Source organism: Salmo salar, chromosome 20, assembly GCF_965601325.2.
Source record: "Salmo salar chromosome 20, fSalSal1, whole genome shotgun sequence".
NCBI classification, from domain to species: Eukaryota; Metazoa; Chordata; class Actinopteri; order Salmoniformes; family Salmonidae; genus Salmo; species Salmo salar.
The window spans coordinates 28,694,922-28,708,078 of record NC_138310.1 but is presented as its reverse complement, the minus strand read 5'-3'; the positions used below and the strand labels follow the sequence as shown (position 1 = coordinate 28,708,078).

At 41.6% G+C, this 13,157-nt stretch overlaps 1 protein-coding gene across 2 annotated transcripts in view; it reads left to right on the top strand.

Moving 5' to 3' along the window:
• Positions 1–4,525: 4,525 nt before the first annotated feature.
• Positions 4,526–13,157, top strand: part of tpcn1 (two pore segment channel 1) — a 32,343-nt gene continuing 23,711 nt past the window's right edge. Inside the window, exons 1-2 of one of the 2 annotated variants that reach the window (XM_014161158.3) lie at positions 4,526–5,209; positions 8,804–8,940. In XM_014161158.3, coding sequence (XP_014016633.1) covers positions 5,116–5,209; positions 8,804–8,940 — 231 coding nt within the window. In that variant the 5' untranslated portion in view covers positions 4,526–5,115. Of the gene's footprint in view, positions 5,210–6,550; positions 8,489–8,803; positions 8,941–13,157 lie in introns of those variants that run through there. The other variant, XM_014161157.3, reaches the window with a different exon arrangement.

Genomic DNA, 13,157 nt, shown 5'->3' with positions numbered 1-13,157 from the left:
TTTATACAATCGGAAGGTTAAAACCCTCAGACTTAGGAAGATGTAAAGCATTCCTTTTTGTTCTATGAGTTTTATTTGCCCATATAAAGTCTGTTATACTAGTATACTTTCTTAAAGAATGTCTTCGGTGGAGTAATTGCTATTACTGAGAATAAGTATACAGCTTTCGGAGCCATGCCATTCTGAAGAGGTTTATTCTACCAGTTAGATTTATGGGAAGATTGTTTCATTTAATTAGGTCTGCTTTCATATTGTTGAGTAATGGGATGAAGCTTTATTAAAATATTTGTTTTTTGTCGTCACTTATTAAGCATCCTAAGCCTTTGATATTTTTTGTAGTCCACTTAAAGGATTGCTCTAGATCGTTATTCTTTTATTTTTCCGATATCACTATGTCATGGATTTTTTAAGCCACTCTCGTTTGCAACAGTTGGTTTAATGATTACACCCTAGATCAACTAGATGCAGGCAAGAGTGTGCAAGGGCGGTATTGAATGTGTCACTGTCTGTCAATGTGTCACTGTCTGTCACCTCAAATTTTTCTCTCGACCTGTGTGAACCTACGTCGTAAACTTTCATTCATAGGCGAGGTTGTAGCAACCTCATGATGGGTATAGGGACAATTTGAGTATCATGTAGTAGCCTAAACCTATCGATGTTACATTGAACTGGGTGAATGGAGTATGAATGACCAGCCCAATGACAGTCATCCAATATGCTGCAATAGAAAAACTGCCATGCTCATGAAAAGAAAAATGTGTCCTCCCTCATCTTAAACGGCACCGACTGCAACAGTGTCTGATGCCCTCCCAGTCACCCCATCTCAATCCCGCGGATGGGGCCCCTCTCCACTCTCATCAATAACCAACAGTGAATCTTAGCTATAATGACAAACAAGGAATAATAATGACTCAACATCCTTTCCTAATCTGTCCAGAATAAAATGACAATGTAGTATAGTCAAATTCTTCTTTTTCTCTCTCCAAAGATAACCCTTCCATCTCCCCCTCCCAGTTTTCTCCCCCTTTACCCCAAGCCAAGCTTGTCCCAACCTGCTATTCTTACCCACCCTTGCCCACCCAAGCCAAACTTGTCCCACCCTCCCATTCTTGCCCTCCCTTACCCACCCAGGCAAAGTTTATCTCAACCTCCCATCTTTTCCCATCCACCCTTCTCTAAGGGCCTGATTCAGTCAGATCCACTTTAGCTGACATCCACATTGTGGTTGTTTTGGCGTGTCAGAGGTGGAACTACGTTAAAAGTGTCAAATACACAAGCAGCTCAGGGTTCTGACTAGGTGGAATACAGCTATGACCGGAAGTGAGTTTTTCATAGCAGGTTAGGAGAATTAACGTAGCCGGTTAGGAGAATTAGGTTAAGGTTGTGGCCAATGGAATCGGTAGAGTAAAAGGCCAGTAACACTGCATTATTCAGAGCCCCATGAAATGACACCATATATACATTCTACAGACTCTACGGAGTATTCCCTACAATACCTTTACTGCGGCACCTAGAATAATTTTTGCTGTATTGTATGTATTTCATATACAATTATTTGCATTGGGGGCATTTATTTGCAAATGTCACTTAAATATGAACAAATATGATTCATTGTGAATGTTTAGACAATTATTTTTCATTTAACATGAATAAATACAGATTATTGACACTTTCTACTACTAGGAAGGGATCAAAATTTACAGAATGGTTACCTGGAGGAATATGGGGGAGGGCAATACTTTTTCAATTACAGTCAAGGGGAGAGTTAAGTACACTACATGACCAAAAGTATGTGGCCACCTGCTCGTCGCACATCTCACTCCAAAATCATGGGCATTGATATAAATTCTCCCCCCCCCTTTGCTGCTATAACAGCCTCCACTCTTCTAGGAAGGCTTTCCACTAGATGTTGGAACATTACTGCGGGGACTTGATTCCATTCATCCAAAAGAGCATTAGTGTGGTTGGGCACTGATGTTGGGTGATTAGGCCTGGCTCACAGTCGGAGTTCCAATTCATCCCAAAGATATTCAATGGAGTTGAGGTCAGGGCTCTGTGTGGGCCAGTCAAGTTCTTCCACACCGATTTCGTCAAACCATTTCTGTATGGACCTCGCTTTGTGCATGGGGGAATTCTCATGCTGAAACAGGAAATGGCCTTCCCCAAACTGTTGCCACAAAGTTGGAAGCACAGAATCGTCTAGAATATCATTGTACGCTGTAGCGTTAACATTTCCCTTCATTGGATCTAACGGGCTTAGCCTGAACCATGAGAAACAGCCCCAACTATTGTTCCAGGTAGCGTTCTCCTGGCATCCGCCAAACCCAGATTTGTCCATCGGACTGCCATATGGTGAACTGTGATTCATCACTCCAGAGAATGTGTTTCCACTGCTCCAGAGTCCAATGGCGGCGAACTTTACACCACTCCAGCCGATGCTTGGCATTGTGCATGGTGATCTTAGGCTTGTGTGCGGCTGCTCGGCCATGGAAAGCCATTTCATGAAGCCCCTGAGGAACAGTTATTGTGCTGAAGTTGCTTCCAGAGACAGTTTGGAACTCGGTAGTGAGTGCTGCAACCTGAGGATAGACAATTTTTTTGCGCTGAGCCTTTGTTGCTCCTAGATTTTTCCACTTCACAATAACAGCACTTACAGTTGACCGGAGCAGCTCTAGCAGGGCAGAAATTTAACTGACTTGTTGGAAAAGGTGGCATCCTATGAAGGTGCCATGTTGAAAGTCACTGAGCTCTTCAGTAAGGACATTCTACTGCAAATGTTTTTTCCATGGAGATTGCAATGCTATGTATTCTATTTTAAACACCTGTCAGCAACGGTGTGGCTGAAATAGATGAATCCACTCATTTGAAGGGGTGCCACATACTTTTGTATGTAGATGTATTTTTTAAATCGAGTCCAGAGGAGGGTAATGTAATTTGAATTTGATTAAATATCAATGTTTATCATTTTTTTATGAGTTGCTTATTAGACTATATCGATTTGTGCCATCTCTTATTCTCCACTGGGCATGCAATATCAAGCGCGCATTTAGGCTATTTAGCGCGGCCTCAATCAAATGATCCATAACCTATAGGCTACGAAGTGCGTGCTATGAGAAGCACAGAACAAAGTTATATTTTTAAAATAGCTGCTGGGATGTTGATCAAAAACTTTTTTGAGTGCTGCTTAACCAATTGTTGTGCTGTGTAGGGCTACGGTGGCAGTTCAGGAGGAGAGTCAAAGGTTTCTTCCAAAAATTATTGTTGATTAGGTCTAGCCCCAAAAAATGCATTGTCTTGCGTGTGGACGAGCCTATAGCCTATGTTCTGTTCAGTTTGAGAAGGAGAGCGCGAAGATGAGAAGGAGGAACGGAGGACAACTTTGGTAGCTTGCTACTACTATAAATTATTTTACTAAAAACAATATGCTTCTTGCCCATGATGTATTTATTGGAGTTATTGGCCTAACAATAAACCAGATTAGAGTAATTTACATTGTGGTGCTGAAACTTGAAGCAGCAGCTGCGGCAAAATCAATCGGAAATGGACAGCTCATGGTGGTGAAAGTAGGCAAAATCAAGTAGGCATAATTCATTTCAATTTCTTTATTTTAAATAGCCTACCTCTGTGTCAGTGAAGAGTTGTTAAGTTCAAACCAAGACTCAAATTGAGGGGGGATGAGAGGGTATGCTACAGGTCTATCTTTTATTAAAGAAAATGGCAAAAAGCACAGGCCTAGTTTAAGATTTTGAAGAAAATAAAACGGATCCGATTTTATAAAGTGATCTATAACAGCGCTTTATGATTTTATAAAGTGATGTATAACAGCGCTTTATGATTTTATAAAGTGATCTATAACAGCGCTTTATGATTTTATAAAGTGATCTATAACAGCGCTTTATGATTTTATAAAGTGATCTATAACAGCGCTTTATGCTGTAAAATAAGTGACTCAGATGCATATGGGGATATCATTGTTTCGTTTCTTTGACATTCAGAGGCTGACTTTGCTTGGGAAGTAATCTAATTATGTCACTACCAATTAGCCTAATTAAGCTATTGACTTTATGTACAATAGAAGATGTTTAAACCCAGACAACTTTTAGGGAAACACTTGCCATCGACTTTGTTTGTATTATTATCAACAACAACAAAAAATTCAGGCGTTCAAATCAAATTTTATTTGTCACATACACATGGTTAGCAGATGTTAATGCGAGTGTAGCGAAATGCTTGTGCTTCTAGTTCCGACAATGCAGTAATATCTAACAAGTAATATAACAAATTCACAACAACTACCTTATACACACAAATGTAAGGGATGAATAACAATATGCACATATAAATATATGGATGAGCGATGGCCATGCGGCATAGGCAAGATGCAGTAGATGGTATAGAGCAGTATATACATATGAGATGAGTAATGTAAACATTATTAAAGTGGCGTTATTTAAAGTGACTAATGATAGGGAGGGTTTTGGTAAAATATATTTTGCTGAAGGGAGGTCCATCCAATTTCATTTCAGAGAGGTCAGATTTTTCTACATGAAACCCTTATTATTAATAACGTTCACTCCCTCACACGGGGACTTTTAATTTGAGCAATTCAGACATTTCGTGAACCGGAAGTACTTTTTTTTTTGTGTTGCTGACGAGACGCAGCTCGCATAAATTAGTATTTGGAGATTATTTGAAAATATTTCATATTTAGTTTGACTTTGGATACGAACCTTAGTCGATGGTGGTGCCAATACAATGCTTAAGTGTCATGGTTTACATAACTCCATCAACAGTCGCTAATGGAAAGCACTCTTACCTAGTTTAGTGGAGTTATTAATGTTAGTTACCTGGAAAGTTAGTTATCCAGTTAGCTAACTAGCTAGCTAAATGTGTCAATATGCTAACGTTATCTGAAGACGATAGCTAGCTAAAAGACAGAAGCTAGCTAACTAGGTATGGCGTGTATATTTTGACCATAGCGTTAGCCAGTAACTAAGGCTAGCCTAGCTAGACGGAATTATCAGATACTAACGGTAGGTAGCTGGGACTTTTTGGTAGTTTTACTAGCTAACTAAATTGCTTTCCTCTGTGGATTTAATCTCTACGGCCGGGAGAATGGAGGATACCGACGATGACGTGCCCCTCATCCTGACCTGGGATGATGCGAACAGCGGTCTGTTGAGTGAGGAGACAGAGAGGGGAGACGAGAGTAAGTTTTTGTTGACATCCCCATTTTACTGCGTAGGTAGCTAGCAAGGATAGCTGACCCATCTAGCTAGATAACGAGACTGCAGCCAATGACATTGGAATGTCATTTAGCACAGCCTCTTCATAATGGGTATCATACTTTTTAGGTTTTGTCATTGATCGGTTTGTAATTTTTGTGGCGTCATCATAATGATGCTCATTAGCTAATTTGCATACTTTTCCGTTATGCCGTCAAATTCTATTCTATTCTTTCTAATGTTCCGCATATATCAGATTAGGCCTGCTCGAAAAAAATATGAGTTTGTTGTCTTGGTGACCTGGCCTGTTTGGGGTTTGTTGGTTGTTTATTGACATTGATAACTCAACTATCATGATGACTCTACGTATCATGATGACTCTAAGTGTTTACAAATGTCCTGAACTTTCTGAATTTCAAGGACTTTTTATTACTTCATTATTCTTTGTTTACTGGTTTAGTAGTTTATGATGAATAGGTTATGAGTGAATTAGGTACTATGAAAGTCTGCTTTTAAATTACTCAAACTAGAAAGAACAGCTTTTATGAATTCATGTTAAGATTTTCTGCATTTCTCTAAATGGTGCAATAAAAAAAAACGGCTATATAATCTGTTCAAGAGATTTATCAAATGATCACGTGATACTTTTTCTTATGACCACACTAAACAACTTCTGTAAAGAACCACTGCCAAATGAATCTAATGTGGAAAAATGAATGAAGAAAGGAGTACAGAAACAAATGTATCTTCTACTTTAACAGCCACTGTAGTTGAAGATAAAAGAGGGTGTAACCCTTCCATAGAGACTCACCAGAGAGGCAGCTCCTCTGCAGGCTAATGATAGGGTTTGGCTGAGGGAGGTTTTGTTGTTAGCGGGTATGGTAGTTGGGGAGGTTCTGCTGATTGTCATCAGAGCAGATGAACACAGCGCTGGCTCACTGCTCTTTCGCTTTAAATTAAAAGAAAGAGGTTTCCCCATAACCCAGAGATCACGTGCGTGTCGTGTCTCCACTTCAGTAATCCTGTAGCCTTTGTACCTCTCACACACTGCAAACTGCCTCTCACATACATGCTGGAAACTGCAGCCTCAGCAGAGATGCAGATACCTCTGTGTGAGTGGCCCCCTGCGCCACGCTGCCTCCCACCCGAAGCACACGCAGGGCAGTGTGTGTCTTTCTAAGCCCCCCCGGCCCTCTCTGGTTGTGTGTGTGTGTGTGTGTGTGTGTGTGTGTGTGTGTGTGTGTGTGTGTGTGTGTGTGTGTGTGTGTGTGTGTGTGTGTGTGTGTGTGTGTGTGTGGTGTGTGTGTGTGTGTGTGTGTGTGTGGGGGAGCTCTCGGTTTCCCCTCCTTTGGAAGTGGACAGGAAAAGTACGGGTGTTTTTCCAGGATATCTGGAGCGGGCAGAGCAGTGACTTCCCTGAGGCCTGGGAGAAGGGGAGGCGAAGATTGTTCCACAGGTGGTGGAGAGCAGGACACAGCAAAGGAAGGCCTGCTCTAAAACACACAGCCTGGAGCAGACCTTCACTCAGGCTCTGGCTCACGACAGGACACGATACAGCTGCTGGCTTTGTTCTTGTGATTTAGGCCGCTTGGAGGAGCCACCATGGAGGAAAGAGGATTTCTGTAGTATTTTCCTGTTAGCCCGGAGGACAGACCAGGACTGCCCTGTGTGTGTTTGTATGGGCCTGGGGAGCCATAGGCAGGCACGGAGCCTGACCTCAGTGAGTTGTTGACGGGAGCTCCAACATTTTATTTCTCTGAAAAACAAATGAATGGCTGGGACTTTACCCACAGACACAGTGCTGTCAGGACAACAGCATATACTAGGCCACTTCAGAGGCCTGAGAGAACAGGAGCCTCACCTAGGATTATCCCTAAACTGGAGTCTGATCTCTACACAGCAGCAGACTGAGCTAAGAACACGCTAATGTCAGAGCACCTGCAGAGGCCTCCATGTGCAGGATCCGGCTGACTGATTGACTGACTACTGGACAGCTGGCTGGCATAATCTCTGTGAGCCCTGCCTACTTGGCACTCAGATCCAGTGATCACAGATGTCTGTCTGTAATTCCTAAGGAGAGGACGGAGACGCATCTTCTACGCATCTACTAAGATTACATTTTTACTGCTTGATTTTATGAGGAACTTTTGAAAATCTGTTTGTAGATCTGTCTTTTAATGGTCAGTGGTGAACTGGATGTATATTATCTTTAGCAAGTATGACATAGTTGGATTAAAAGATGAGTTGGTTTGATTTAAGGATTATATCTATCATGGTGTCAGAGACTGAAGTCATATTGTAAGTACTTAGGGGAAGTTGAAGACCATAGCTTAGTTTCCCCTCAGCCTGCTAAGGCTCCATACAGCCACAACCAGACATCACACTGATCTAACCAGGACCTTCTTCATTCTCAGTCTGGTGTCTCTCACCATCAGGAGGTGAGCTCACTTCCTGTCTAGAACTTGAAGGACATTCCTCAAGCTAACATTGGTGAAGAGCGGCGTTGTGGGTGATAAAACCCGTGTGCACAGAGAGCAGTGCTGAGGTCAAAGGTGAAACCGCACTGAGCAGAGGGAGGGAGGAGCCCAGAGAGGAAGGGAGAGAGAGAAGCTGTACCTCCAGAGAGTGTGACTGTGCAGTCTGGACTTCCCTGTCTCCCAGGCTGAGGCCAGAGTGAGGCAGGCTGCTGACTGAGGCTGTGGGATTTTACCCTAGGCCTTTGACAGGAGAGACACACTCTGGATGGTTCATCTCTTCACCAGCTGTCATCAGACGCCCCAGCAACATCTTGTTTTTATTGAATGGTTTGTTCCTGGGACAGAGGAAAAAACGGTCTCTAAGAACACAGGGAGAAACACCAGCTCTGCATGTGTCTGGCCCTGTGTGCTTTGTGAAGACTTCAGGATCAGTTTCTAAACTGTGGAGGACCTCTCTGTCTGAGTATCCCTGTGAGGGATCTTTTTTTAAATTGTCTCTCTGGCGGCATCCATGTGCAGTAGCATGTTAGCCCCTGCATGTCCTTGGAGGTGTGTGAATGCTGGACCTGTGGACTGTGAATGACACACACACACACACACACACTGCTTTAGGGGACCACGTGCAAACACACATACCCAAACAAACACACAGTCCTGGATCGCTGGAGGCCATTAGAGCCATGGAGTGTTCGTCCGTGCTGATGGAGACTGCTGGTATTCATGACAACAGTGTAGAGGAGAGTCCAGCCCTCATCTCCTCATTCTGCAGCGAGCTAGACTGCATGGGTGGGTGTGTGTCTGTGTGTGTGTACACATTTCATTATACTTGTGAGTACCAGAAGCCCTCACAAGAATACTAAACCAACTGAAATTCAGTGAAATGAGGACATTTTGCCAGTCCCCACTTGGCTATTCTAGGTTAGCATTAGGGAAAATAGGATTTTGAATGGGAATCAATTCTTAGTCCCCAAAAAGTATGTGTGGGGGGGGGAATATGTTGTGAAAATGCAGTACAGTGAACGAAACCACTAAATCACTCTTTGTCATGTTTTGGAGGCTCTTTACAAATTTGTATTAATGTTGTTTTTTTCTACTGTGTAGATGGAGGAGGGGGGTATGACATCGTGAATAACCAGGTGATAGCAACACCGGGGCCACCACCAAACTACAGATCACACAATGCCTTACTTCAACAAAGCTGGGAGATGAACTACCAGGAGGCAGCGATCTATCTACAGGTAACCCCCCCATGCACACACACGGTACTTACTTGGTATTTACTTACATTTTGATAGTAATGATTAGCTACATTATAATGTTACGGCGTAGTTATACACTCACCGGACAGGTTATTAGATACACACATCTAGTACCGGGAACCCCCTTTGCCTCCAGAACAGCCTAAATTCTTTGGGGCATAAAATGTACAGTACCAGTAAAAATTTGGACACACCTACTCATTCTAGCATTTTTAATTATTTGTACTATTTTCTACATTGTAGAATAATAGTGAAGACATCAAAACTATGAAATAACACATGGAATCATATGGTAACCAAAAAAGTGTTAAACGAATGAAAATAAATATATTTTATATTTTAAAACTTTGAAAGTTTCTTCAAGTGCAGTCGCAAAAACCATCAAGCGCTATGATAAACTGGCTCTCATGAGGACTGCCACAGGAAAGGAAGACCCGGAGTTACCTCTGCTGCAGAGGATAAGTTCATTACGGATATCAGCCTCAGAAATTGCAGCCCAAATAAATGCTTCAGGGAGTTCAAGTAACATCAACTGTTCAGAGGAGACTGCGTGAATCAAGCCTTCATGGTCGAAATGCTACAAAGAAACCACTACTAAAGGACACCAATAAGAAGAAGAGACTTGCTTGGCCCAAGAAACACGAGCAATGGACATTAGACTGGTGGAAATCTGTCCTTTGGTCTGATGAGTTCAAATTTGAGATTTTTGGTTCCAACTGCCGTGTCTTTGTGAGACGCAGAGTAGGTGAACGTATGATCTCTGCATGTGTAGTTCCTACTGTGAAGCATGGAGGAGGAGGAGGTTTGATGGTGCGGGGGTGCTTGGCTGGTGACGCTGTAAGTGATTTATTTAGAATTCAAGGCACACTTAACCAGCATGGCTACCACAGCATTCTGCAGCGATACGCCATCCCATCTGGTTTGCGCTTAGTGGCACTATCATTTGTTTTTCAACAGGGCAATGACCCAACACTAGAGGTCGACCGATTATGATTTTTCAATACCGATACCGATTATTGGAGGACCAAAAAAGCCGATTTATTATATTTTTGTATTTAATTTTTTTTATTTATTTTTATTATTATTTTTTCTCTATAATTTTTTATTTTTTTATTTATTTTTTATATTTAATATTTTGTAGATTTATTTTTTAATTATTCGTATTTTATTTTTTAATTTATTATTATATATATATATATATTTTTTTTAATGTATTTATTTGTAATAATGACAATTACAACAATACTGAATGAACACTTATTTTAACTTAATATAATACATCAATAAAATCAATTTAGCCTCAAATAAATAATGAAACATGTTCAATTTGGTTTAAATAATGCAAAAACAAAGTGTTGGAGAAGTAAAAGTGCAATATGTGCCATGTAAGAAAGCTAACGTTTAAGTTCCTTGCTCAGAACATGAGAACATATGAAAGCTGGTGGTTCCTTTTAACATGAGTCTTCAATATTCCCAGGTAAGAAGTTTTAGGTTGTAGTTATTATAGGAATTATAGGACTATTTCTCTCTATACGATTTGTATTTCATATACCTTTGACTGTTGGATGTTCTTATAGGCACTTTAGTATTTCCAGTGTAACAGTATAGCTTCCGTCCCTCTCCTCGCTCCTACCTGGGCTCGAACCATGAACACATCGACAACAGCCACCCTCGAAGCAGCGTTACCCACGTAGAGGAAGGGAAACAACTACTCCAAGTCTCAGAGCGATTGACGTTTGAAACGCTATTAGCGCGCACCCGGCTAACTAGCTAGCCATTTCACATCGGTTACACCAGCCTAATTTCGGGGGTTGATCGGCTTTAAGTCATAAACAGCGCAATGCTTGAAGCATTGCGAAGAGCTGCTGGCAAAATGCACAAAAGTGCTGTTTGAATGAATGCTTACGAGCCTGCTGGTGTCTACCATCGCTCAGTCAGACTGCTCTATCAAATCATAGACTTAATTATAACATAATAACACACAGAAATACGAGCCTTAGGTCATTAATAATCCGGAAACTATCACGTTTATTCTTTCAGTGAAATACGGAACCGTTCCGTATTTTATCTAACGGGTGGCATCCATAAGTCTAAATATTCCTGTTACAATGCACAACCTTCAATGTTATGTCATAATTACGTAAAATTCAGGCAAATTAGTTCGCAACGAGCCAGGCGGCCCAAACTGTTGCATATACCCTGAATCTGCGTGCAATGAACGCAAGAGAAGTGACACAATTTCACCTGGTTAATATTGCCTGCTAACCTGGATTTCTTTTAGCTAAATATGCAGGTTTAAAAATATATACTTCTGTGTATTGATTTTAAGAAAGGCATTGATGTTTATGGTTGGGTACATTCATGCAACGATTGTGCTTTTTTCGCAAATGCGCTTTTGTTAAATCCTCCCCCGTTTGGCGAAGACGACTGTCTTTGTTAGGAAGAAATAGTCTTCACAGTTCGCAACGAGCCAGGCGGCCCAAACTGCTGCATATACCCTGACTCTGTTGCAAGAGAAGTGACACATTTTCCCTAGTTAAAAGAAATTCATGTTAGCAGGCAATATTAACTAAATATGCAGGTTTAAAAATATATACTTGTGTATTGATTTTAAGAAAGACATTGATGTTTATGGTTAGGTACACGTTGGAGCAACGACAGTCCTTTTTCACGAATGCGCACCGCATCGATTATATGCAACGCAGGACAGGCTAGATAACTACACATGGTTGATGATATTACTAGTTTAACTAGTGATTATGACTGATTGATTGTTTTTTATAAGATAAGTTTAATGCTAGCTAGCATCTTACCTTGGCTTCTTACTGCATTCGTGTAACAGGCAGGCTCCTCATGGAGTGCAATGTAAAGCAGGTGATTAGAGCGTTGGACTAGTTAACCGTAAGGTTGCAAGATTGAATCCCCGAGCTGACAAGGTAAAAATCTGTCGTTCTGCCCCTGAACAGGGCAGTAAACCCACTGTTCTTAGGCCGTCATTGAAAATAAGAATGTGTTCTTAACTGACTTGCCTAGTTAAATTAAGGTGTACATTTTTTTTTTTTTTAAATCGGCGTCCAAAAATACCGATTTCCGATTGTTATGAAAACTTGAAATTGGCCCTAATTAATTGGCCGTTCTGATTAATCGGTCGACCTCTACCCAACACACCTCTAGGCTGTGTAAGGGCTATTTGACCAAGAAGGAGAGAGATGGAGTGCTGCATAAAATGACCTGGCCTCCACAATCACCCGACCTCAACCCAATTGAGATGGTTTGGAATGAGTTGGACTGCAGAGTGAAGGAAAAGCAGCCAACTGTGACGATGTGCGCTGAGAGTCAGGGAGTGAGTGTTTTAATAAATTAACACCACATAATACAAAAATAAGAAACACGAACAATGCACAGAACAGAAACAATAACACCTGGGGAAGGAACCAAAGGGAGTGACATGTATAGGGAAGGTAATCAGGGAAGGGATGGAGTCCAGGTGGTTCTGATGACGCACAGGTGCGCGTAACGATGGTGACAGGTGTGCGCCGTAACGAGCAGTCTGGTGACCTAGCGGCCGGAGAGGGAGCACACGTGACACCAACAAGTGCTCAGCATATGTGGGAACTCCTTCAAGACTGTTGGAAAAGCATTCCAGGAGAAGCTGGTTGACAGAATGCCAAGAGTGCAAAACTCTCATCAAGGCAAAGGGTGGCTACTTTGAAGAATCTCAAATATAAAATGTATTTAGATTTGTTTAACACTTTTTTTTGGTTACTACATGATTCCATATGTGTTATTTCATAGTTTTGATGTGTTCACTATTATTCTAAAATGTAGAAAATAGTACAAATAAAGAAACTCTTGAATGAGTAGGTGTGTCCAAACTTTTGACTAGTACTGTACATGTAGGTAGAGGTAAAGTGACTATGCATGGATAATAAACAGAGAGTAGCAACAGCGTAAAAATGGGGGTGGGGGAGAAATGCAAATAGTTTGGGTAGCCATTTGATTAGCTGTTCAGGAGTCTTATGGCTTGGGGGTAGAAGCTGTTAAGAAGCCTTTTGGACCTAGACTTGGCGCTCCGGTACCGCTTGCCGTGCGGAAGCAGAGAGAACATTCTATGACTAGGGTGGCTGGAGTCTTTGGCAATTTTTTGGGCCTTCCTCTGACACTGCCTGGTATAGAGGTCCTGAATCGCAGGAAGA